Here is a 27843-nt window from a genome sequence, read left to right as displayed (position 1 = left end):
CAACCTTGGCTCTTTTATGACTCGTGGACTTACCTGGTATTTTAAAAATGTTTCTTATGATAATTTAAACTAGTTTAAAAGACAAAAAAAACCAAAGGGAGGATAAATATGTATTAGAACACATGTCATGTATTACATAACCATTACACAGAATATACTAAACAAAATGAAAGCATTTCTCATGTAAAATATTTTATATGACATAATTTGCACATTATGAAACAATATGAAACAATGTTTTCTCCTAGCATCACATCTCAGTTAGGTAAACTCAAACTCATTGCAGTCAATTAATCTCCATGCAGCCTATATATTACTGTGATAACCTGCTAGTCAGAATGAACAATTCTGTCACCTGCTTTGAAAAAAAAAATCAAGCTATATTATCTTTACAAAATTGCTACAGTCTAGTAAGGAGGTTATCTGAAAAATTATTAGATAAGGCAAGTCAAGTTTCTGACAATTATGTTTAATTATAAATCTCTTTATGTTCACAGTATATGTTCTAAAACTGTCCAGAGTATCAAAGTCAGAGTGACTAGTTTATGTCTTGTTGTATTTTCGTTTTCCATTTTTTTGAAGATAGGAATAACAGTTGGTTCCTTTGGTCATTTGCCAGATCATCCGGATTTCTCAAACATAATTGGTAAGGATATGAAAATACCATGATGTAACGCTTTGGTATATTTAAATGAAATTTAATCTGATGTTGGAGATTTAAATATGTTGAAATAAACATATATTCTTGCTCCTTCTTAATCTTGCCTCTTCATTGTTTTTTAAGAAAAGTGCCTTGGGAAACACTTGCATTACACAAGCACATATATCATCTATATATACATATATATTATATAGAGAGATTATGGTTGTCACTATTTATCACTATTTATCTTTGTTATGTGTCTCAAAGCGTTGCCTAAGAGCCTGCAATATGCTTCCTGGGATTTTCTGGTGTTTGTCCCGTAAAGCCTCCATTGCCCTTTGAGTCTGTTGGAGAGGTGGGATGGCAAGGGGTAGAGTGGGATGAGGAAAAGAAAGAAAAAAAATGATATAATTTAGATTTATGTTTCAGGAATTATAGAGAGAACATTGTGTTCTATGTCCAGCTCATTTTTCCTATAAGGAAAAGATGCTCCATTCTATTGATCAGGTGCTATAGAAAGGTGCTCTAGGACAGTGGTTCTCAACCTGTGGGTCGGGACCCCATTTGGGGTCGAACGACCATTTCACGGGGGTCGCCAAACAAGGCTGTCTGCCATTTTTTTCCCCTTTTCTTTGGCCACGCCCCTGGCACCCGGTGATGTATAAGTGGTTGGGAGTCACCACAATATGGGGAACTGTATTATGGGGTCGCGGCATTAGAAAGGTTGAGAACCACTGCACTAGGAACTATGAAATTCTGCAAATATGACTAAGTTGAATCACTTTGCAACTCTAAACATTTTGTACCTACTGCCATTCTTCAACAGAAATATGTTATTTTATTATAATTTCAAATAAGGAATGGTGCAGAAGAGTGTTTTAGTATACTTGCCCAGAGAACTGAGAAAGCCACTTCCCTTTCTCCCATCCACTTTTCCATTTGTGTGTTTGTGTGTGTGTGTGTGTGTGTGTGTGTGTGCGTGTGTGTCTATTTGTCTGCCTGTCTGCCTGCCTATTTCACCTAAGATATGCAGATGATACCACTCTAATGGCAGAAAGTGAAGAGAAACTAAAGAGCCTCTTGATGCGGGTGAAGAAAGAGAGAGAAAAGGTTGGCTTGAAACTCAACATTAAGAAAACCAAAATCATGGCATCTGGCCCTCTCAATTCCTGGCAAATAGATGGGGAAGAAATGGAGATATTGACAGATTTTATCTTCCTGGGCTCCAAGATCACCTCAAATGGGGACTGGTGCCAAGCAATTAAAAGACGCTTGCTCCTGGGGAGGAAAGCTATGGCAAATCTAGACAGCATATTTAAAAGCAGAGGCATCACCCCATTAAAAAAAGTACATATAGTGAAGGCCATGGTTTTCCCAGTTGCAATGTATGGATGTGAAAGTTGGACCATAAGAAAGGCTGGGTGCCAAAGAATTGAAGCCTTTGAACTATGGTGCTGGAGAAGACTCCTGCAAGTCCCTTAAACTGCAAGGCAATCAAACTAGTCAGTCCTAGAGGAGATCAACCCCGACTGCTCTTTAGAAGGCCAGATCCTGAAGTTGAAACTCAAATACTTTGGCCACCTAATGAGAAGGAAAGACTCACTGGAGAAGGGAAAGATTGAGGGCAATAGAAGAAGGGGACGACAGAGAATGAGGTGGCTGGATGGAGTTACTGAAGCAGTAGGCATGAGAAGATGGTAGAGGACAGGAAGGCCTGGAAGAACATTGTCCATGGTGTTGCGATAGGTCGGACACAACTTCACAACTAACAACAACAACTGCCTGTTTCAGCAATGGAGTGAAATGAGGAACCAAATTGTTTAAAAAACTTTTGGTGTGCTTAAGGAATCTTCTGTTTTACTAATGGGAGACCTTATATATTCAAGTTGGTATAGCTACATCTCTTGTGGCCAGTATGTTTATGAATAAAATATTTTTGGTGATTAATCACAATATTCATACAATTTCCTCCCTATAATTTTCACCTGATTTTATAATAGTCAAATGGGTGTAATTGCCTGGATTTTTAAAAAATGTTTATTATCATCATATAACTTATTTTAAAAGAGAGAAAAAAAAGAGAGAAGAAATATGTAATTAGCACACATCTCATGTACTATATAACTAATATAGTTTATATTAAACAATGTAAAAGCATTTATCCTATAAAATACATTTTATATGATACAATTATTATTAACATGTATGTGATATTTTAACAATAGTGCATTGTTATTTTATATGAAATATTTGTCTTTAGCATCACATCTCAAATAAACCCATATTTTCCTAAAACACAAATGGGCCTATTGCTCATGCAATGAAATTCTTTGGGTTGAAAATAAGAAAACCCATCCTTTGACCGAGCCATCCTAGTTCATTATTACCCAATCCTCAATCTACCATTTCCTGATAAAGCTGTTAAGCTCCAACGATGGAAGATCATGTAGGAAAACATATTATTTCGAGGTCTTTCACTTGGGATTCAGCAATAAATGTGGGATTGAAATTGTTCTTATACATGACCTATTTGTTCTCTCCTTATTTTGTCAGAATTATTAACAGGATTAAATAACACTGGCCAGGACTATATGCTAGGTTTGAGATTGGAAGCACTGGTTTTCAATGGTTCCCCTCCTTCTTAAGCAGGCAATTACGAATGATCTTATTGGTGTGAATGATTGTGAGGTGCCCCAGGACTTCACCTTTTTCCTCATTTTATTTAACTTATACATAAAACACCTGGGAGAGGTCATTCAACAATCTGAGACCCCTCATATCACTAATGTAGTGATATTTATCAACATTACAGGCTGGACAGGAGATATATTGAAGTCTTGATTGGTATTTGGATTTGTGAAGGACTAGATGGAGCTAAGAGTTGAATCCCAACAAGATAGAGTTACTATTATACTGAAATCATTTGATCACATGAAATTTCTGTCTACTGATCTTGACAAACTTGCAGTCACCGAGAAAAAGTTGGTATGCATTTTGAAGTGCTGGGGTGCTGGAACTGTGTCCTAAGCAATCTTCAACAGGTAAGAAAGCTATATCTATTCCTGGACTAGGTCTTCAGACAGTGACTCCTGCCTTTGTCATGTCTCAAAATGTTTTCATTTATTTTATGTGAAGCTGCCATTGAAGACAACCAAGAAATTGCAGTTATTTGCAACTAAAGTTCTTAGGGCTTTAGTATGATAGTTATTTCATAGATGTTTTCATTTAAGCTTACAGTTAGCCATGCTGAGTAATTTAAATAAGTGATATTTAAACACTGATGGATGAATGGAAGGATGGAGGGATAGCTGGGTGGGCAGTAGTCTTCCACTGACAGTTATGTACCAAATCCTCAACTATACTTATGCACATCTAGGTAATGTATTTCAATAACTGCTTAGAGTTATAATTTCATGAACAAAGTGTTAATTTGAATGTATATTTTCCCCTTACAATAGAATACACTTACTTTTTCAGCTAATTTTTCAGGAGTTATATCTGGATCATATGGAATTGGTTTTCCAATATGGCTTATAAGTTTAACTGGAAACATTCCATATAATGGAAAGATAAACCATCGGGTTCGCTCATATAACCATCTCATTGGTCCTGTGTACAAGATTTAGAAAATCTCAGAAACAATTTTAGCAAAGTGCAAAGTTTCATATTAGTCTTTGTTAGATACCTATATTCAAAAACTAGCAATTTTTAGTGGTGGTATCAGAAGTTACTAAGAGAAAGAGAAGAGAATAAGCTATCATATTTGGGCCTTACAATTTGCAAAGTTTAGCTTAGATTTTACAAAGGTTTGAAAATTAGAGTTTAGAAAAGCAGGCTAATCCAGACATGTAAACACACACACAGATCCCAGAAGACTGATAGATGGCAGGATGATGGATAAGTAGACAGACAGACAGACAGACAGACAAAGTTTCCAGAATAAGCCCAATGCATTTACAGTATATTCTGTAATTTCTGGGTCAGCCCTATATCCATATAATCCCATGACCTTATGTCAATTATAGGAAATGTATTTAATCAGGTTTTCCAGCAAAGCTTTGAAGTTCTGTAGAACTCAGAGTTAGATATTTTCATATATTTCATATTCATATATCTATATACAGTATTCATTCAGCATTTTAATGAAGTAGATGAAAAGAGATTAGACAGGAGGAAACTCACATTTATTGTTCTTTAATTGATCTTCATAAAAAAGAATTAAATGAATATACTCCCAAATTGATCTACATCAATTATATTTTTAAAATATTTATAGTCCAGGTTTAGCTATTGCTGCTTGAGCTACAGTATCATTGAAATTAAAAATGGCAAGAAAAGATGCAGATGCATAGATTTATAGCCTTAAAAGTAATAACATTCCTGAGAATACATAAAGTTTTACTTACTTATATTTCCATATGTTATATATCCTTCTCTAATGTTTTGTGTAAATACAGGGATGATTGGCTAGAAGAAATAAAAGAAACAAATAATGAGACTTATTTTAATCACCGTACATGAAAGAAATGAAATGTATTGTTTGGCTAGAAGAAATAAAAGAAACAAATAATGAGACTTATTTTAATCACCGTACATGAAAGAAATGAAATGTATTGTTTGGACATAAAATAGATCTTTGAGAACCTAATGTGTATATGTTGCTAAAGTCATTGCATCTTTTGATTTCCTATCACTTATTTTCTTCGGAGATTTTAATCACTGCAACAGCTGCATTATCCTACTAAATGTAGTTTGAACTCAGCTTCTGAGGTGCTGAACTATCCTTCATTCTTTCTTTAGTGTTGAATTCTCATGCATCTAATCTTTGAAGATTTTGATTCAAAAACTAACATTAAACCACGGCTTTATTTTTCATGTTAAATCTTGTATTTAATAAACTCAGGATATGTCAAAGAAAGAGACAAGAATTTAATAAAAATATTATGATTCTTTTTTGTTTGTGTGTTTATTATTTGCCCATATTTGTGGGAATTTAGGAACAACTAAACATCCCTGAAAGAGCAAGGAGAGATTGACCAGCAGATGGCGAATTGTGGCTGGTGAAGATTTTTCACAAACAGAAGACATTATTAAATGCCCTCATGCACTCCAGACAGTTGCTTCTTATGAATTGGCAGAAAGAATTGAAGTTTTTGTGTTTGGCTTATGAGCTAAGCTTGCTGGGATCCTAAAGATTCCAGTCAGGCTCACCACTACAATTTATCATATATGGAGACAAGGTTCACACAAGCCTCATTTCTTAACCAATTCCAGATGTAATTTATTTACATCTAAAGCAGTGGTTCTCAACCTGTGGGTCGGGACCCCATTTGGGATCGAACGACCATTTCACGGGGGTCGCCAAAGAATGCAGTCTGCCATTTTTTCCCCCTTTTCCTTAGCTGTGCTACTCCCTTTTATTCTATTGGCTTTTGAAAGCCAATAGAATAGACTCTCTTGAATAGAGTCTAATTCTATTGGCTTTCAAAAGCCAATAGGAATTGTTCAGGCTGTCTCTGCCCTGCTGAGCCCGCCAAAAGTCCCATTCTGCAAATGGTGCTGCACCAGTTGAGTAGTCCTCGACTTACAACCGGTTGAGTAGTCCTCGACTTACAACCGATTGAGTAGTCCTCTACTTACAACCGGTTGAGGGTCACGGCATTAAAAAGGTTGAGAATCACTGATCTAAAGAGAGGCTTTCTAAGCATAGAGTTCTATTTGATGACATTGTATGGTTTGATACAAATGATTAAAGGACACTAATGGTTTTAAAGACTTAAATTTTTTTGGCAAAAGCTTGGCTGTATTTTAAGTGATAAGTTGTCAATGTTGAATGTGCTTGCTGGGTATTTTCCACACCTTTCAATTCTTTTTACTTTACTATTTTCTTTTATTTTAAATGATTTTCTGTGTAAGTTTTTGTATTAGCTTTATCTGTTTAATATAATTTGTAATAAAAACACCGGAATAAAAGTTACATAGGCAGAAAGATAAAATATATAGAATAAATAGAAGATTTTTGAGAATAAGAAATGTTTTGCTGCATTTGTCAGAAACAAAACAAAAAATCAAGTTTTGTAGTATTTTAATACAAGACTGAAGATTGACAATAGATATAAAATTGTGTTGGATGGAAACAGGAAGATGGAAGGGTATTAGATACATTCACCTCCTGAAGTTATTTATAAAATATAACACATGCAGCATTAAATGTGAAAATGCTTTCTAAAAACTGGGGTGAAAAGTTTTATTTTAGCAAGAAGAAAATAAAAAAAAAGAAATGGAGTTGTTTTGTATATAAATTTATATTGACTGATGAATATGGTAAATTGGGGGGGTGCTAGAATTTCATTTGCATGGGACTTTCATAAAGGGACCAACTCCCAAATGAGGAGAAAATATTATTTTATAAATGATTTATGGAGAGATTGATAGGTTTCTCTTATAAAAATTGGTGTCCAATGAGGGGTTAAAATGGAGTGATCTCATCACAAGTGGGCAGAACTTCTAAGAAGAATATTCAAATAACCAAATGTTTTCTTTGATTTGATGGACACTTTAGGTGTGGTGGAAATATGGAGACAGAAAAATGGCAATTCAAGAGAGTATACTTACTTTTGTGAAAGTCATAGGTCCTTGTCAAGAATATATATGATTTAAATTTCAAAGAACATGGCTACAAGGATTTCTGAAGTCGCAATATTATCAGACACAATTTGATCATAATCCTGTGAGTTTGGTTTATAAAAGAAAATCTTTTATAAACAAGATTTATAAAAAGCAATAGTGGAAGACTGTAAGGAGAAATTAATATATTTTTTTGAAAAATATTTAGGTAAAGACAGATTGGGAATCATTTGGGATTCACGTAAAGCCTGTATTACACATTATTTCATTAAAAATAAGAGCCAACAGAGAACACAACCTATTTTAGAAGAAATAAAGAGAAAAGAATTAAACAAAATTCCAGAGAAGATCAGTATTCCTCAATAAATTAAGCTTCTACAATGACAATTACTTATGCTAACAGTAAGAGAAATAGAAATAAACCTGAATTATATAAAGCAAAAAAGTCAGTGTATAAATAAACCATAGATATAGGTAGCATGTGAATTATAAAAAATAAAAAACAGAAAATGATATTGCAACTAAAAAGAGAGATAATGAAAAATATCATCAAACAAAAAGAATTCCGTCAATGTTATAATGATGTGATACCTTTCTAGAGAAGATAGAAAAATGTGTTAAGAAACAAAATTTATGGAGGATTACAGAAGACCTAGAACAACAAAGAAGATTCCTGAAGCTACAAAAACATTAAGCCTGGACCATATGGATTATAAGATTTTTATTCTAAATGTTTTGAGGATAAAATTTTACAACTTTACAAACCAAGATGAACTCTATCTGACAGGAAAGAAAGATGCCAGAGAGTTAAAAAGAGTTCAATAGAGTTTTAATACCTAAAGAGGGATAACATTTAACTTTTACAAGAAATGATAGGTAAATATCGTTATTAAATAACGACTGCATGTTCTTTACAATTATTCTGGTTGATAGACTGAAAATAATTTTACAAGAATTTATTCATAAGTATCAGTGAGGGTTTTTATTAAAAGACAATTAAAACACAATTTTAGAAAGATGTTGAATTTTTGGAATATTCAGAGTTACATATTTAAAAACAAGCCAAATATAGCTGAATCTTGATAAGTGGGGGTATTCAGAGACTTGGGATCCAGAAGTTTATCTTTAGTTCTGGATAGGTATTATACCCCAGACATTATATTGTATGAATTTTTTATTTCTATATATTTTTTATTTATTATTTTATTTTTATATATTTTATTTATTTTTTATTTTTTATATTTTATTATTATGTTCTTATTAATTGTTTAGTTTATTTATTTTTAATTTTATTTATATATTTTTTTATTTTATTTATTTGGATCTTATAGTATTTATTATATTTAGATATGAAGCAGCATTTTATTTTTATTATTTTATATTTTTTATACAATACAAAGGCATTATTTTTATTTTATATGAAGTTTTAATTTAACAAATCTTTATTTTATTTCTTTAGCTATTTTATATTTTATATTATTTTTTATTTTATTTTATTTTTATTATTTTATATTTTATTTTATTTATTTTATTTTATATTTTATTATTTTATTATATTTATTTTATATTTATTATTTTGTTTATTTTGCAGACCCCTGCCCTATACTGACTATGTTTTGGGAGAAAGTAGTAGCTTATATAAATATAATTGTGCAACAAAAGCTAATATTTTCATACAATAATTTGCTCTTGAACTACATTTCTAGGATTATGTGAATGGGAGAAAGAAGATTTGCCTTTTCCTGGCCTTGAAAATCTGATTTGTGGTTGCTTGTACCTTCCTGTACATTTGCAGATAGCTTAAAGGTAAGTAGATGACATGAAAATGAAATATAGCATTTAAAAATTTATATTCCAATGTAAAAGACCACTAGTAAAAAAGATGTGATGGCTCACCACTTTTGCATCTATAGCCATATGAGCAAATCCTTTCCGTTTTCCCCATATTAGTTTATAGTAGTTATTTCCATAATTTTGCTCTCGTACTCCTCCTGGTGCAATTCCCAGTACATGCCCTTGTTTCAAAATGTTTAAACACTTTTCTCTTGTAGAATGATTAGTGTGATGGACAGCGAGGAATAGATGTATTCCTGCAAAGGCAGACATAAGAAATCATTCTGTTCTTGCTTGTAAAAGAAAACAGAATACACATATTTCCACCATGACATAAGTCTTTGAAGAAGAAAAAATGGACTTCCCAAGTCAGTGAATCTAAGGTATATCATTTGAAAATAATTAAAGCTAAACTTTTAATATTCTTTTTTACCTGGTATATGAAAAATAATATGATCTATCACAGAATAGAATAATCTCCCAGTGAGTCTATAAATCCTTTGAATAAAATAATAATAGTCAATTGGTACAGCTCCATGGTAATAAACAAGGATCGCTGGTCCTTTTGGTAGATTTTCTAGTCCAGAAACCTCATAACCTGTTAATGGTAGAATAATGAAATGACTTCAGTAATGTTTCACAAGGGTCTCCTGTAGAAGAAAGGAAGTTCATGTAGAAAAAATGACCTTTTTTCCTCAGCTTTCTTGTGAAACTAAACATTTTAAATCATATGTGATTTTTGGAACGACAAGCTGTCATATTAGGTAACAAAATCAATCAGAATTGTCAGAGTTCAGTGCTATTACCTTTGTGATCCAGCATATTCATTCTAATTTTTTAATAATTCATTTAGATTCATACCAATTAAAGTGACATAAAAGCTTATCTTTTATCTCAAACATCTCAACATTATCTTAGAAATTATGGCCATTTTAAAACATTTTTAAAAGGTAATTTTGGTATTCTACTTACTTTTTCAAGAACTGTTAATAGATACATAATATGTGTTGTGGGAAGAATCCAGAGAAACAAATACTTTGGGAAATATTAAAAAGGCAGAATATATTTCCCCAAAGGATTTTAAAGACAGAACCCCCCCCCCCAAGTCTCTCTGCCCCAAAGAGAAACCAGGTCTGCAGAAATGCAGATGTGATAATCTTGTCAGAAAGATTGGAGCCAGGAAGCTTAGATTAGAAAGAAAGATCCCTAGAATCAACATTCCCTCACACCAAAAATCCAACAGTCATCAGCCACAGCCACAGCCACAGGGAAGCAGAATATGACCTTTGGAACATAATAGGATTAACCCACCACCATCAAAATACCAGAAAGGCACACTCAGACTCAGGTCAAAGTTCATGCCACAGGAACAACTCCAAACAGTTGTTTAGTGAAGCAGTTGTTAAGCAAACACCATGTGACTGCTTTGTTCAATGACCACAATCCCTCTCTCCAAGTTGTGATCATTAAGCAATTTCATGGATTATTAACTGGAGTGGTAGGAAGAAAGCCTGACTCTCCTGAGAGTGATGGGACAGGGAGATGGAAAAAGCCTCCCAAATGCACCCGGAAAATCTGGGCTGGCTCCCTACCCGACAGAGAAGAACAATAGCAAGAATGATGGTGTGCACTAGATTTGAAGACTATTCCTCCAGTGCACTGATGGATTTCCCCTCTCAGGAACATTCACTAAATCATATTTGTTTTTTGATGTTTCCTAACACTAAGCTTGAAAAATATTCATTTTTATTTTTCTAATGCTATTTTTAAATATAATGATCCCAACATGCACATGCTTAAATATTTCTGGTATTTTATGGTTTTATATATACAGTTTTTTTATTATTTTAAAAATATGCCTGCAATTGCTCTGATGAATAGTGGATTAAGACAACTTCTTCATCCAGTTCTTTAGCCATAGAGATAAGGGAGTTCCTTGACTAGGACCACTTTTACCAAAAAGAATTATACATAAATTGACAGTATGCATCCTCAGTTTTCCATTAACATTCTATTAGATTCAGATGTAGCTCCAAGATGCACATGATTGATAATTATGGCTGGCAAAATGAATGATGCCTATGATGGTAAGTTCCTCAATCCTGCCTTAAAGAATGAATGAAGAAAGTCATACTTACTGTGCAATATTTTTCCATGCCAGTCAGCTGCCAGTGCCATAAATTGCTTTGGCTTGTCCCATTTTTGGCTACTTATATCTTCTGGCAGATTGCCAATTTTTTTCCATACAAAAAGTATTGCATTACTGACATAGATGTTAAAAAATACATGAACAAAGGGATAATATAATATTATCACAATCATTAACAAAGTTAAGGGATATACCATAAAGCTTGCACATCCTTCTAAAATGTATGTTGACCAGATTGTAAATTCATTTCTTAAGGTACAGTATATATTTTCCACAGTCATGTTTGAAATCAGACTATATAAAAAGAAATCCATTCAAAAACAAATAATTTCTTCCTGGAAAAGAGAAATAAAAAACACAAAACATACTTTACTATTATTAATAGTTGCAATATTTAGCTCTGAGAGGACACAGAATATCAGTATGGTACTGCATACATGGTGATGACACTTTCAAATAGCCTTATGGAGAAGATTGGGCTCAGCGAGGGTAAACAAATAAAGGCTTAGTACAATCAATCAGACTATTGATCCTTTTAATGAAACATTACTGGCATTATTAGAGACTTAGGTTAGACTTATTTCTGAACCAACCAAAAAAGACAATGACCAGCCAATGGTGCCAATATGGAAGGTGCTCCTTAACTTTAGAAACAACCTGTGGGTTATTGTGCACAGGACAATTCTAGACACCCTCTGTTTAAAATCAGACATGGAATTTTTTTTCTTCCTGGCTAATGTTCATTCTCTCTCTCTCTCTCCCCCCCTCATTTTTATTAGAAAGGGATCAATTGTAGATTCTTTGCAAGAAATTCGCCTTCCTTTTTTCTCTGCTAGAACCTGGTCCAGACATCTCCAAGCCTGCCATTCCTTTAACAATTCAATAAGGAGTGTTTCATATATGCTTCATTTAGGATTTTCACAGACACCATTCAGTAATGCAGAATAAAATAAAAAAAAAAACTGGCTTGCCTCGCAATCTATCATTAAGGAAATTATTTGATCAGCTAACAGAAGGAATAAGTATTTCCTCTCTTTGTTTTCTATAAGCTAACTGCTCAAAGAACTTCTAGCAGAAGACAAAAACTATCAGTATTCCATTCACTATGATAGCTGGTATCATTATCAGCCTCTCATCTTGGCTTTGTTCACAACTGAAAGGAAAATAGCAGTAATGTTTTAGATTCTGGAGATATTTGAGAAGTATCTTTATAGAGTCCATTAAATCTTTAAAATAATATTCAGTTTTCTGCAAAATGACTGTAAGGCTTTTCCTCTGACACCCCAAGTCACTTAGAAGAGTTGATGAAAATGGGTGACTCATGTCCTAGAGGGGCAACAAGCAAGGAGGGGACCCCCACTTGATTGCGGGAAGGCGGTAGCCCTTCTGCTTGATCTGGGGCAGCCCTCCAAACCAGTGGATGAAAGACTGGCCACAGAAATATGGCCTGTCACTAGGCTGCAGACAACCAAAGTCAAACTTACCACCGGACACCTATAAAGCAGCACAGATGAGAATGGGTGAGATCTGAACCTCTCTTCAATCCTAACTATTTTTTCTACCTGTATAAGCTGCTAAAAGTATTTCCCCCCCTGTGGAGAGAGGGAAGGGAAATTCTATCCCACTCTTTAAAAACAGCAGCAACTGACTATCCAGCGCAGTTTAAAACATTGAAAGAATAACCTGATTCTAACTAGATTTTTATCTTTCTAAAATTTGAAGACTAAAAGTTTTCTTATTTTTGTTAAAGATTTGGAGTTTTACTTACAAAAAAGAAGTAAAATTTTGGATTTTTTTTTAAAAAATCTTAAATGATATGTGTGACATCTTGTGGCTAAATCTGATATTATTGTCTAAAAGAGACTTTGCTTGAAGCACAGACTATAGATAAGACTTTTGCAATCTTGGCAGATATTAGCTATGAGAAGCCCAGCTGTGTTCTATACTCAGTGACAAAATTATTTTCACTCTCTGATCGTAAAGCTTTTAATTTAACAAATCACTAAGAGAACATGGATGTTGAAAGCAATTTATGAAACTATTCTTACAGCTTCTGATGAAATAAGAAGCTACGGAAAAGAACAAGATGTCAGCCTAGATATACGAACCCAACTTTTTAATTGATATAATAAGAATTGTATTAGTTTAAATACAGTAAACACTAGGGGACAGCAAACACTAAGGGGAAAAGAGAGGAAATATTTAATGTGGTAGTTTGAGAGTTGTATTAAAGATATTAGTATGTCATTGAATTATCGATTAACTCAGCCACCACATTGCTTTTTAAACACTTAAATGTAAAATTAGAAAATCAATAAAACATTGTAAAAAAAAGAAAATGGGTGACTCAACTGAATTTTCTTCAGAATGAAATTGTAATTTATACATTAATAACCCCTCACTTTTCTGTAATAAAAATTCAGTATCAAAACATTAAAAGAAAAGTTGTAAATTTATAAACAAATATAACATTATTGATTGACAAAGGAAAACTAGAGTCCCCCCATTCAATGAAAGGAAATCAATTTCACCTGTATATCACCTGTTTTCCAAAGGGATCTGTTTCAGACTCTTTCCTAAAAAAATAAGTTTGAACTCTGATGTCATTTGTTTTTAAACCAACACAATGCTCTATTGTCCCTCCCTCAGAGGGTGGGGTGAGTACAAATTCAATTCAAATTAGCCAACTGTATTGGTGTATGGTCTGGGATTGGGCAATAGAAATGACTAGGCAAAACATTCAATACAAACCGGAAACATTAATATTAGGAATATTAGAGAAAATGTAAATAAAGAGGACACATATTTAATTATCCATGTGGTCACAGCAGCAAGGATACTATTTGCTCAAAAGTGGAAAGCAATGGAAATACCGAGTGGAGAAGCACTAATAAAGAAAATTATGTATTGCGCAGAACTAGATAGGATAACAAAAAGATTAAAAAATCAGGAAGAAACAGAATTTTATCGAATATGGAATAAATTTTATAGATGGAGGGAAAAATGGAGAAAAAAAAGATAAACTGAGATAGAGACTAGAAATGTATAGTTGTATATAGGTATATTATATGTAATTAATGTACAATATCAAAGACAATTTACCATGTTCAATGTTTTTAATCCTTTTTTTGTACTTAATAAAAATTTAATTAAAAAAACAAATTAGCCAACCAATGCTAATTAACTTGCATATTTAAATGAAGAATAAAGTATTTTAGCATAGAGGATTAATTGGTTTGGTACTTAGGAGACTGGAACATGAGTTGCCTCTTAGGAGCATGTGATAGTGCTTGGGAAACTACATAATTGATTGTAAGCTCTCTCTCTCTCCCATTGTGTTCTGTGCTGTGTGCTGTCCCACTCATGCATGGACATATACCATGGGTGTAAGGAGTCTTTATTAAGGCTTCCAAGCCTGAATTGGTATTCCCCCAGCAATTTCCTCTGTAAACACCAGCTCAACCCCAATGACTTCCACAGGCTACTCAAATGAAGCTAATATTAGTACTCAAGGAAAAGGAAAGTCCAGGAGGGGAGTTGGTCAATGGCTCCAAGCAGCAATCAGAAAGTGATTTGGCTGAAGCACAGCTGCAGCAGGACAGCCCTGAGACTTCCGGTGGGGAAAGCACACAGCTGCAAAAGGCAAGTTTCTAAGACAAAGGCAAGTTTCAAGGCAAAGGCAAGTCCACAGGGTAAAGGCAAGGCCATAGCTGAAGAGAAAGTTCAAAGTTCAAGGCAAGAACACATAGCAAGGAAATGAATACTTTATTCCCAGCATAGTCTCCATCTGTCAGCTGTGCTAAATAGCCAGCTTCTGGTGCAGCCCATCAAGAGGCCTCCTCACAAATAATTGGACTAACCTTCATTGCTCCTGCCTTTTCTCTGCCTTACATGTTCTTGGATCAGATGCAGAAGGCAGTTCTTCTTCCTCATCACTGACTGGCTGCAGCTATGTGCTTTTCCTACCTGAAGCAGGGCTCTCCTGCTACAGCTGTGCTTCAGCCAAATCACTCTCAGATGGCTGCTTGGAGCCATTGACCAACTCCTCTCCTGACCTGCCTCCTCTGATTTGACATCTGGAGAGGCATCTGAGGAAGCGTCCAAGGGAGTCATTACATTCTTGGGGGGAGGGTTTGGAATTATGTGGGTTTTGTACTCTCCAAAGACTGGACACACGACAGCATAGCAGATCTGTACAAAATACTGTATTGCAGCACATACCTTCCCCAACAACTGGCTACTGCTCTGGTCAGCCCCTCATTTCTGTTTTGACAGCTTATGTTGACACATAAATGTCTTTAATACTCAGTGCCCTAAAGATAGCCTTCAATGTACGACCATAACAGAGCCTGAACTGAAAGTTCTGATGGTCATAAAACAGGTCAGTCACATGACCATCCTTTTTGCAGTGGTTGTTAGGCAACTGTGGTAGTCATAAAGTAGCTGTTTTGATTCATAAGTGAATACCCTAGTTACTAAGTGAACCAACAGTTTGCTATGAGTGTGATTTTACTGAAAACTGTAAAAAATGCTGTTTTTTGGCATGTGACTATGGGAAACTGCAAATGCATAAATGCTGCCTGCTGTTGAGCACCAAAGTTCAGTCATGTGATTATAGAAGTGTGACTATTGGAACTTCAATCCTGGGTTGTATGTAGCCTCCAGGTAGGTTTATCATAACTTTGAATAATCAATACGTGATCAGTCATAAGTCAGGGACTACCTGAATACTAATTCTATTATTAGTTCAGACAACTAATAAACAAGGTTATAACATATAACCTTTGCCTTTTTTCAAATTGTCTTGCACTATTTGGGTGAGGTAGCATTTCAAGCTGATTGCACCTTTCCTAGTGGTTTCTGAGCTCCAGGCAAAACTCTAAGCAGGACTCTCACCAGGATATATTCAACATAGCTTGTGAGCTTTTGAACAAAACACATCTTGCCTGTTTGTAATGACAGCCAATCTGCAGATATCACCCCCCTTCCTCACGTGTAGGCTGTTTGCTTAATGTCAGAACATACTTGAAAACACCAAGTTGTGACTCAATACAGGCAGCTGCAACATCATCTTAGATGCCTGTGAGTAAATGTATGAGTGAAAATCTCACTACCTAAGAAAAGTTCAAGGGAAGTGTGGGAAGATTACAGAGAAAAACATATTTTGGGAAATATTAAAAAGGCAGAATATATTTCCCCAAAGGAATAATAGAGAAGATCTTAAAACAGACAGAAACCAGCCCCCAGAAATCAGCTCCAGCCCCTAGGCAAGCGGTTCTCAACCTGTGGGTCACGACTCCTTTTGGGGTCGAACGACCATTTCACAGGGGTCGCCAAAGTCCTGGAGTTTTTCCTCATAGAATCCTTATGAAACGCAGTCGGCATTTTTTGTTTTGTTTTGTTTTTTCCCTCTTTTTCATGAGCTGTGCTACTCCCTCTTATTCTATTGGCTTTTGAAAGCCAATAGAATAGACTCTATTCAAGAGAGTCTATTCTATTGGCGTTTGAAAGCCAATAGATTCTATTGGCTTTTGAATGCCAATAGAATAGACTCTCTTGAATAGAGTCTAATTCTATTGGCTTTCAAAAGCCAATAGGAATTGTCTAGGCTGTCTCTGCCCTGCTGAGCCCGCCAAAAGTCCCAGTCAGCAAACGTTGCTGCAAGTTGTCTGCAGCTAAGGCGAGCTTTCTGGAAGTTTCCACCCATCCCTGATGAGCAACTACTAAATGTAAGTAAAAGAAGGCCAGGGGTGGGAGGGCCGCCCAGGAGTGCCTAGGCCTGCCTGCTGCCGCAATGAATGGGTGGTAGCCATGGTAAGGCTAGTGGGGCAGCAGCGGGCACTGGGAGGGTAGCTGGTGTGCGTGGGGCCCGGTAGGTGGCTTACCTCCCTTGGGCTAGGCCAGCTGGTGGCTCAGCTGGTGGTCGGTCTGCACCGTTGCTGCTGCTTGCCATGGCTGCCCAAGAGCGCCTGGGCCTGTCTGCCACCGCCCCAAATGGACGGTGGCCATGGTAAGGCTAGCGGGGCAGTGGCAGGCACTGGGAGGGTAGCTGGCACGCGTGGGGCCCGGCGAGTGGCTTACCTCCCTTGGGCTGGGCCAACTGGTGGTCAGCCTGCGCCGTCGCTACTGCTTGCCATGGCCACCCAGGACTGCCTGGGCCTGCCTGCCGCTGCACCAAACGGGCGTCTTGCTCCACGATTGCCGGCTCCGTGCAAGAAGAAGAGTTTTCTTTTCTTTCTTCTACCCCCCTTTCTCCCCCTCTCCTGTCCCCTCTCCCATTCTTTTCTCTCCTCTCCTCCCCTTCCCTCCCCTCTCCCCTCCTTTCTTTTCTTTCCTTTTTTCTTTTTCTTCTCTCCTCCCCCTTCCCTTTCCTCCTCTCTTGTTCCTTGTCCTGTCCTGTCCTCTTGTCCCCTTTCCTTCTCTCTTGTTTTCTTTTTCTTTTCTTTTCTTTTGTTTAATTTTCTTTTCTTTCCTTACATGATGCAACTTCTTAATTGATTGCCTACTCAAATAATGGAGTAATTACTTTGTTGAAGTGCTTAATTACATGTTATGACTTCCAGGAAGAGGGTTTGGAAATGGGGAATAAAAGTTGATTTCTTCTGCTCTTTTCCTTTTTAATATTTCATTCCCAGAATGAAATCTGAGTACAACGTATTTCAGCAAATATTGGGCAGATTCTGCCTACACTCCCTGAGGTTGGGTGGTGCATCTTGGGCTCCCAAATCATGATGAATACTCGGTTATGTAGCCATCTAAATATGGACTTGTGGTTTCTCATGGTCTCAGATCTCTGGCTAAAAATCTGAATTGCATGAGCCTGGTTTCTTTCCCAGGATAATAGAGTTGATTTTCCACCAAAGGAGTAAGACTCCTCCCATGGAGTTGGCGATTGCTGGCTGTGAAGTTCTGGGAGTTGAAGTCCACATGCCATAAAATTGTCAAGGTTGAGAAACACTGGGTTGTAAATAGAACAACACAGAGAATGGTAAATCATAGGAAACTTTAATGAACTGTTTTGACTGAATTATGCCATGTGTCATGTTTTGTATTATTGAAGCTATTTTTACATATTTACACTAGCAAACCATTCAATGACAATGGATCTGAAGAACATCAGGAAAAGGAAATATAGTAAGGATTTCTTACAGGTTTTACCTCAATATTTACAGTGGGAATCGAGAAACCACAATGTGTAATTTGTTGCAAAGTTCTATCAGCCGAATTGATGAAGCCGAACAAACTGAAATGCCATTTTGAGAGCAAGCATCCGAGCTATGCTGGCAAGGATACCAAATATTTTAGAACCAAAGCTGATGGACTCAAGAAAGCTAGACTTGACACTGGTGGCAAGTCCCACAAACAAAACGTAGCAGCCGTTGAAGCTTCATATGTGGTGGCACTCAGAATCGCCAGAGCTATGAAACCTCACACTATTGCTGAGGAGTTACTGTTGCCAGTGGCCAAAGACATTGTTCAACTTATGATCGGAGACAAATTTGTGACGAAATTGAGTGCAGTTTCCTTGTCCAATGACACTGCAGAAGAATAGATGACAGGTCTGCTGATATTCTTGATCAGGTAATCCAAGAAATTAAATATGCTCCACTTCCAATATTTAGTATCCAGCTTGATGAATCTACAGATGTTGCAAACTGTTCCCAGTTACTGGTTTATGTGAGGTATACTAACGATGGCGACTTTAAAGATGAGTTTCTGTTTTGCAAAACTCTTGAAACGACAACTACTGCTTGTGATGTATTTGACACAGTTGGTTCATTTCTGAAAGAGCATAAGATATCTTGGGAAAAGGTTTGTGCTGTTTGCACAGATGGTGCTCCAGCTGTGCTAGGATGTAGATCTGGATTTCAACATTTGGTACTGAATGAGTCACCAAAAGTCATCGGAACTCACTGTATGATTCATCAGCAAATATTAGCAACAAAGATACTGCCACAAGAGTCACGAGAAGTAATGAAAAGCGTCATAAATTCTGTCAACTTTGTAAAGGCAAGCAGTTTAAACATACAACTGTTTTCATAACTGTGCAACGAGTTGGATGCGCCAAACAATGCTCTGCTATTTCACACTGAAGTGAGATGGTTGTTAAAAGGAAAAGTTTTAAAACGTGTTTTTGAGCTTCGTGATGAACTCAAAATGTTTTTTAGTCAGAAAGCAAGACCGCAGTTTGAAGCTCTTTTCAGCGATAACAGTGAACTGCAGAAAATAGCTTACTTGGTTGACATCTTTGCCATCTTGTATGAGTTAAATTTATCACTGCAAGGACCAAATGCAACGTGCCTCGATTTGTCTGAAAAGATCCCATCATTCCAAATGAAACTGCAGCTTTGGCAAAAAAAAAATTGGATGAAAATAAAATTTACATGTTGCCTACCTTATCTGCTTTCTTTGAGGAACATCACATTGAACCAGACAACAGGATTATGATGATAAGTTCTGTTAAAGAACACCTGCACATGCTTGCAGATGAAACCTCATCGTACTTTCCAAATCTACCTGACACCCCATTTGCACTTGCCAGAAGCCCATTCACAGAAAATGTTCCTGAGACAACACAAGAGGAGTTCATTGAACTTATTAACAGCGATGCAGCGAGAACTGATTTTTCCACAATGCCAGTTACAAAATTCTGAATCAAATGTTTGCAGTCATATCCTGTTCTGTCTGAGACTGCGTTGTGCCTTCTTCTTCCATTTCCAACAACATATCTTTGTGAAACAGGCTTTTCCAGCTTGTTGGTTATCAAGTCTAAATAAGAAGTAGACTTGTTGTGGAAGATGATCTTCATTGTACTCTTGCAAAGACTGCCCCAAGAATTTCTGATCTGGTGAAAAAGAAGCAACCTTAACCTTCGCACTGATGTTGGCTTTTTACGCATACTGTTGAAAAATGTAGCAATGTCATTATATTAAGACTGTTACCCATGCTACACCATGCTTCAAGACAAAATTTCATTTTTTTGTAATTAAAAATAAATATTTAACAATATATAATTACATATTGTTTTTGTGATTAATCACTATGCTTTAATTATGTTCAATGCAAATATATCCTGCATATCAGATATTTACATTGCGATTCATAACAGTAGCAAAATTACAGTTATGAAATAGCAATGAAAATAATTTTATGGTTGGGGGTCACCACAACACGAGAAACTGTATTAAGGGGTTGCAGCATTAGAAAGGTTGAGAACCACTGGTCTAACTAACATGGAAGTTTAATCACTTAAGGATATTTATATAGGAGTTCTTGGAGCATGATCCTTAACGTGAGCAATAGATCACTTACCCCTTGTGTTTCTAAAGCTACTTGAGCAAAACCTATGCCGGTTCCCCAGACTGTGTTGTAATATTCATCACTAAAGTTTGCTTCTCAGTCCACCTGGCAAAATTCCTAATAAATCGCCTTTCTTGAGAATTTTAATACATTCTACTTTTTTGCCTTTTATGCAACCCACTACATTAAAAGTCAGTTTTATACCTGTTTTTAAAAGAAAAATCAGAAGAAAGCAATATGTTACATAAAAATATTATTTGGGGCAAAAAATAATTTTTTTATGACTATCACCATCATGTTGTATAATATGGCATAATAATCATCATGACAATTATTGTGATTTCTGCCTTTTTTCCCCAAACATTCTGCTGGTTTTAAGGTATGGGCTTTTTCTGCACATTACAGTGTAGCCAGGCATGGGTTGAACCCATTAAAGCTCTAATTCTTCATTTCCACATTGTTTCCAAAACACTTGAAAATTCACATTTCCCAAATTAGAGTCAGCTTTTTATTTTTGTTCTTTCTTTCTCTGAAGAAATTCAAAGCAAAAAATCAATCAGCAAACTTTTCTCTCACTATTTAATGTCTATGGAAAAGGGGCTGTGCTCAAAAATTCAGTTAAACGTCCTTGCTGCGTGTCCTGTTCTAATGGGGAGCTCTGAAGATTTTCTTGCTAAAAGTACCTGATATGAAGACATATTTTATGGTACATGTTCTTCAGTTCAAGTCCAATGTATGGTATTTTGATGTATTAGTATGTGACACTATGTAAATTCATTCTACTATATCTTAGGGAACCTTTGTTTCTAGTCCAAGTGAATTTCTCCTTAGATTTTGGAATTATGACTTCTATTAAACCTGCCTCTTTGCAGAAATATATCTGGCATGCTGAATAGGAACTAAATAGTCATCTTCTGAGTGGCAAGCTAAACACAAATGGGCTATTGGTATAATGACCCTATGTCTATTATTATAAAGGATAGCCCTTATTTTGGAAAGCTCTCCTTTAGATTTATTTGATTTAATTATGTATTTTCTTCATTTTGCTTTTAAATTTTCCTTGTAAAGCAAAGTTATGAACATAAATAATATTTTCAAAAGTCCTTATGAAGGATTTTTTTTTCCTTTTTCAAGTTTGCCCACTTTTCAGGTTTGTCCTTTATTTTTTCCAAGAAAATATAGTCACTGTAGCTATGGATGTCTTTATGGATCTCAAGCTGCACAGATAAAACATTTGCTTTAAAACATCTTGCGACCATTTTATGGCATGTTCGTTCTTTGGCATGAGCTTTTTGTCAAGAAAATGAACTTTTAGAATATTTAAAGCATTACAGCAATGCTGTAAATAAATTAAAATTAAATTAAAATAAAAATGTAATTAAAGGTTAACATGTGTACCTGGTACTAAATACAGGCCATAATGAATCACAGAGCGGACTAATCTCCCAGTTTTTGTATAAAAATGAGCTATAAATAAGGCATAGTCTAAAATAGTAGCTCCATGGTAATAAACAATCATCCCTGATCCTTCAGGTATATTCTCCAATGATCTCATAACCTGAAAAGGTAAAATTTTAGCAATAAGTAAAGAAATAAATAAATAACATCTTAATGCTTAAAGATGGAAAACATCAATGTAACGAATAAAAAACAACATAAAAGATACAATGTGTCACTCTTAAACAAGGCAACATGTTAGAAAATCCTGCCAACATGATCAATGTCTCTCCAAGTAATCCTGGGAGTTGGGCTCTGATTATAGGTGACAGTTGAATACTGCATTAATCTCTGGGAATATCCGTCAACAGCAAGTGAGCCTGACAGAACACAGACTGAGTTCAAGCATGAGCCTAAACTGTGGTGATAAGTGAAAACGTGTCATTGCTTTATTGCATCCTAGGCTGTCATGTGATATCCTTTTGCATAATGGCCAACTCCCATCTAGGATGCTAGCAAATGGGAACTTCCTATCTGACTAGTTTTGCACAGCACTTTTCCAACAGAGTCATTCAAATTTAAATTATGTTGACTGCTCATAAGTAGAATCCAAAGTGGTAGCTGTGCACTGTCTTACCATTTTTCCTGGGATTCATATTAGACCATGAACCTCAGTGAAGTGATAGGTTGCTCTCTGGTATGTCCTTGGTGAATTGAGAGCTTGATTTTATGAACCTCCTTGCCTCTATGTTAGGCACAAATGACTGCAGAATGCATGGATGGGTGGGAGATAAAAATCTGGTTTGGAGAGGTAATCACTGTCTCAGTTTGGGAGGGACATGAACATGGTACTTGCAGTCCTGAAGGAGACTAGAGATTTTTTTGATACCCCCATTCTTCACAATTATTTCCTGTTCTCTAACTTCTCTTGTTAGGAAAGATTACTCAGACCATTATTGTAGGATAATACTAGAACAGCCTAGATGAAGCAGATTATGTGAATTTTTCTCAGTCTGAGAAGAACTGACTCGAGACAGCATTGGCCACTCTTCTGCATTAGTTTTAGGACTTGAGAAGAAGTAGGACTTTTCTCCAGCTCTTTAGACTTAGAATTTAGGTGGTATTTAAGACCACTGTGCATCATTATCCCTGACTATTAATCTCTTGACATTTGACAATCTGGTTGGAAGAAAACAGGGCATGATGGAATACTACAAAATGGAGTTGTAGTTGAGGTTTTCTGCCAGTTTCAATGTTGTTGTTCAATGATATGACACTCTTGAAAGGAAGGGATGAATGGATCCTTCTGAACTCAAGGCTACTGCTTCATGAGTAAGTGGAGAACATGGCTAGGTGAACTTTTGCCCAGCTTCTTTGGGGCAACAGCTGCATACCTACCTGGAGCAGGAAGACCTCACTTCTGTGATAGATGCCAGTATCAGTTCTGGAATCCTCTCTATGTGAGAACCATTCAGAAGCTTCAGTTGCTTAAGAATGCAGCAGCCTGATTATTGGTTAGTGCTCCAGTCACAACACAGATAAAAATAATCACATGTGGCTGTGTGTGTGTGTGTGTGTGTGTGTGTACACATATATATGTATATATATATTCAATGATGCAATCTTCGATCTCCAGGAAGAGTATACTCCAGTTATTTATTGTTAAAACAACATTTAAAACAATAAAAACAGTTATATACAAGAATTAAAACAACTTAGCTTTCGCTGGTCCTCTGCCAGCATCCTCAGAGTGGGGCTTAGGGGGTGGGAAGTTCTTTTATCCCCTTGCTGATCCAATTGCCTACTCATTGCCCTCGTGACAGGGCCACTCTTCCTGATTGCCTGTGACTGCCTTGCCTGTTCCGCCCTCTCTTTTTTGCACTCTAACATTGTATTTTCCTGCTTTGTCATCCTTGTGCTGTCTCCCCCGCCCTGCGCTGTTATCATTAGCACACTCTCCAATCCCTCCTCCTTATCCAATGCAAGGTGGCTCCTCCCACTCGGCACTACCCGAATCCTGTTGAGCTGATAATCTGCCTGCCGTTTTTGCATACCATTGCTGGTTTCTATTTCAACTCCCTCCTCCAACCCCACTCCTCTCCCAGCCTGCCGATTCATGCACCCTTTGTTATCCATTCCTGTCATCCTTCCCCCCCTTCCTTTAACCCTCCCACCTGTTGATTAACATATTGCTCCTGCCTTTCATCAACCATACTTATTGATGTTCTCTTCCTCAATATCTTTTCCTTCCTGATCCGCTGCTCTACCTGCTGTTCCTGTTTACCCTCCTCCCCCACTGTCCATCTTCCCCTCTCCAATGCCCTCCCCATCATCTGCTGACTTGCCTGTTGTTCATCCATTTCTGTCCATCCTCTCTTTTCTAGCATTCCTCCTCCTCTGACCTGCCGTCCTACATGCTGTTCCCACATGCCAACATCCATTCCTGTTAAACCCTCCTTCTCAAGCTTTCCTCCCCCCAATCTGCTGTCCTGCCTGCTATTCTTATCTGCCCTTCTCCTTTCCTGTCAGTCCCCCCCCTCCTGTTTCCTCCCCCCCTCTCCAATCCACTGCTCCGTTTGCTGTTACTTCCAGCATTCTTCCTTCCCTTACCTGCTGTCCTATGTACTGTTCCCATCTACCAACCTGCGTTCCTGTGGGACTCTCCTTCCCAAACTTCCCCCCCCCCAAAACTGCTGTCCTGCCTGCCCTTCTCCATTCTTATCCACCCCACCTTCTCCTATTTCCTCCCCCCCTCTAATCTGCAGCTCTACCTGCTGTTCCTGGCTATTCTCCTCCATTCTTACTCCCTTCTCAAATCACATTAACAATAAATATTATAAAAGAAATACAATCCACAGGTGAAAAGGGAAGTAAAATAGCCACCTCGCTAATCAAGCCATCTATGCAGGTTTCCAGTTACTAAAAATCCTAGGCCTGAGAACATAACTAGATCTTGAGGGCCATCCAGAATTTCAAAAGGGATAGAACAATCTAATTTTAGGAAGAAGAAAGTTTGATAAAATGGGCACCACAGCAGTTAAGGCAGATATCCTGGGATCCAACAACTGTAGGTCCTTAACTGATAGTATCTACAGCTTGCTTTCTCTGGCAGATCTCTGGATTGATGTCTGGGGAGAGGCAGCACTCAAATAGCCTGGTCCCATCCCATCCCAGCTTTATAGATCAAAACCAGCACCTTGGATTGGACTTAGAATCAAACTGGCAGCCAAGGCAGATTGTGAAGCAGAATGTAATAAACGCCACTCTAGGCACACACATATTTGCCCATGCTGCTGCAATATGGATACTGCTGAAACTTCTGGATACTCTTCAAGAGCAGCCCCATGTAGAGCACATTGCAACAATCCAATCTAGGACATCGACTCTAGAACGGCCTGCTGATCCAGGGACTGATGTAACTGGTATACAAAATGAAGCTGTTCAAAATGTCTCCTAGCCACAATGTCCACCTGCTCAGCAGAAGTCATGAGTCTAGAAGGATGTCCAGGTTGTGCACTGAGTCTACTAGGGCAGTGTAACTCTACCTACCATCAAAGATGGCATAGTTCTGGAACCAGTAGGGCCAAAATCCATAGCCACTCAGTCTTGCCAGGGTTTGACCAAAGCCTGTGGTTGCCCATCCTGATCCTTACAGCTTCCAGGCACCTGGATAAGATGCTCATGGCATTGCTTAATTCAACAGGGATGGAGATATATAATTGGTTATATCTGCATACTATGATATCTCACTCCATGAAAACAAATGAGTTCACCCTATGTTCTGATTTAGATGTTAAAAAGGATAAAGCACTGAATCCTGTGGCACTCCACATAAGAGGGGCTAAGAGCAGGACTTACTGTCTGCACATGCAATAAGGATAGAGAAGTACTGATACTTTGCTGCCCTTACCATTAGATAGGTCCTAATAAAAACTCTAACCTGGGTTCAATTCAGTTTTTCCCTTGTTTCGTGCCAGTGATGGTCAAGATGTTTCTTCTCCCATTTTAGTCTTAAACCATGGGGAATGATAGGATCAGCAAGGGGAGAGGAGCAGAGGCACAATCTGATGGTCTCAACTTCCTCTTTATTTCAAGCAACAACCAAGGCTTTGAATGGACTTTAGTAGACCAACAGGGTTAATCTCCAGCAACCTCTGAAACCATTCAGGATTAAAATGTCTGATAGATTAAGAAATGGAAAGCAGTTGTGTGGAACCCACGACCAGGACAAAGCTAGCAACATTCATCCAGAAGAGAAATTCTGCAGACCACTAGCAACTACTTCTTGAAAGGAAGAAGCTGGAAAGAGAAAACAAAGGAGTCTGAGGACAAAAGAGGGCCTGAGGAGAGTAATAAGAGAAGAAATAGAAGTCTAAGATTTAAACTATAACGCAGTAAAAGAGTATGAACAAAAAGTGGAGGAGTGAGATCAGGAGAGATTGTCGTGACAAAATTAGCATTTGGAGGAATAAAGTTTGACAAGTACAGAGAACTTGTCAAGCACTCTGAACTCAGAGAGTCTAAATAGAGATGCTAATTGTAAGAAATTAAATTAAAATAAGATGGAAAAAAAACACATCTTTAGTAATGTAGAGAGAGAACAATGAAAAAATATACAAATAAGAAATATCTCTTTAGTATATGAGGAAACTGATTTTTATAAGAAATTTTATTTTGGTAATAAAAGCCCGACATCATGCCTGCTTGCAACCATCTCTTATAAAAGAACATGCAACAACATAGCTTGAGAAAATCCAACCAATTGATCTGTGACAAAGTGTACACTTTACAGTGCTGTAAGATGCTTTAATCTCAGAATAATTATAACAATAATAGAAGTACTGACAGGCAATTTCCATTAAATCCCCACCCTTGACACACATACACAAACAAACCTTATTTCTTTCTTACTTACTAGTATTGAGGGGAGGAACTCACTTCTTTTGCATTCAGCCACTTCACTCTGGTAATAGCAACTGTTTCTTTTGATTTTATGATGATATATATATATATATATATATATATATATATATATATATATATATATATATATATATATATCTGCCACCTACATAGGAAAAATTTATACACTAGAAATGTGTCTAATCTATTTAAAAATTGTTGCATCCACAAAAGAACCCATGGTTCTTGCACAAGACTGTGATGAGTTACAGAAAGACAGGATTCCTTCCCACATAATCCCAGATTTGCTCCCAATTTAACATTGTAATTTTATACTGATTATATTTTATGTAGGTTGTCAGGACTAGAAGCCCAAATAAGTAGGGCAATGTCATTTTATTTAAGGATTACCTAACAAGTCAGTGCAATGCTTATACTTGTTAGTTGGCGGGGTGCGGCAACACTTTAACTTGCAAGGCACTCTCTAGATTAGCTGTTTTCAACTGTAGTTCTGCAGAAGCCCAGGATGCATGAGAATTTCCTAGACTGAAACACACACACACACACACACACACACCAGATTTGAGCTTTTTTCTATAGTTTTCTCACACTTTCTATTTTTTCTTTTTATTCTTTTAGTTTTAGTAGTTGTATATGGTTTTTTTTTATTGAAAATTTTTATAAACATTTTACAATAAAATACCCCCCCTCCCACCCCATAACCCTCCCCCCTCCTTCCCAGAGCTGAATACAGGGTTAAAGAAAGAGAAAAAAACCATACAAATTAAATGAACATCAATCCACTATACATACATCCCCCCAAAATTTTTTAAAGTACTTTAACTCCAATACATAAAAACTACAAATCCAACCATACCCAGTTTAAACTATAATTATTCAAAAGCTAAATAATACTTCCTAATCCCATATTTAATCTGTACAAAATTTACCC

At 36.7% G+C, this 27843-nt stretch overlaps 2 protein-coding genes and 1 pseudogene across 2 annotated transcripts in view; 1 reads left to right on the top strand and 2 right to left on the bottom strand.

Moving 5' to 3' along the window:
• LOC120311670 (transmembrane protein 68-like) overlaps nucleotides 1-4245 on the bottom strand; it is a 37142-nt gene extending 32897 nt beyond the window's left edge. The window contains exon 1 of the mRNA XM_039351430.1: nucleotides 4113-4245. The gene's annotated coding sequence lies outside the window, so the exon portion shown is untranslated. The remainder of the gene's footprint in view (nucleotides 1-4112) is intronic.
• LOC120311669 (transmembrane protein 68-like) lies at nucleotides 98-23637 on the bottom strand. The gene is made up of 7 exons (XM_039351428.1): nucleotides 21951-23637; nucleotides 11242-11587; nucleotides 9537-9701; nucleotides 9167-9360; nucleotides 5050-5110; nucleotides 4113-4252; nucleotides 98-987 (listed from the first exon to the last, which is right to left on the bottom strand). Exons 2-7 carry the CDS (start codon nucleotides 11564-11566, stop codon nucleotides 883-885), a joined length of 990 nt encoding a protein of 329 aa, XP_039207362.1. The 5' UTR covers nucleotides 11567-11587; nucleotides 21951-23637; the 3' UTR covers nucleotides 98-882.
• LOC120311879 lies at nucleotides 14742-20133 on the top strand (annotated as a pseudogene).
• Nucleotides 23638-27843: the final 4206 nt, after the last annotated feature.

The sequence above is a fragment of the Crotalus tigris genome, unplaced genomic scaffold, assembly GCF_016545835.1.
Source record: "Crotalus tigris isolate CLP2741 ecotype Arizona unplaced genomic scaffold, ASM1654583v1 scf7180000018371.15429387391:27106975, whole genome shotgun sequence".
NCBI classification, from domain to species: Eukaryota; Metazoa; Chordata; class Lepidosauria; order Squamata; family Viperidae; genus Crotalus; species Crotalus tigris.
This window is presented reverse-complemented; position numbering and strand designations above follow the sequence as displayed.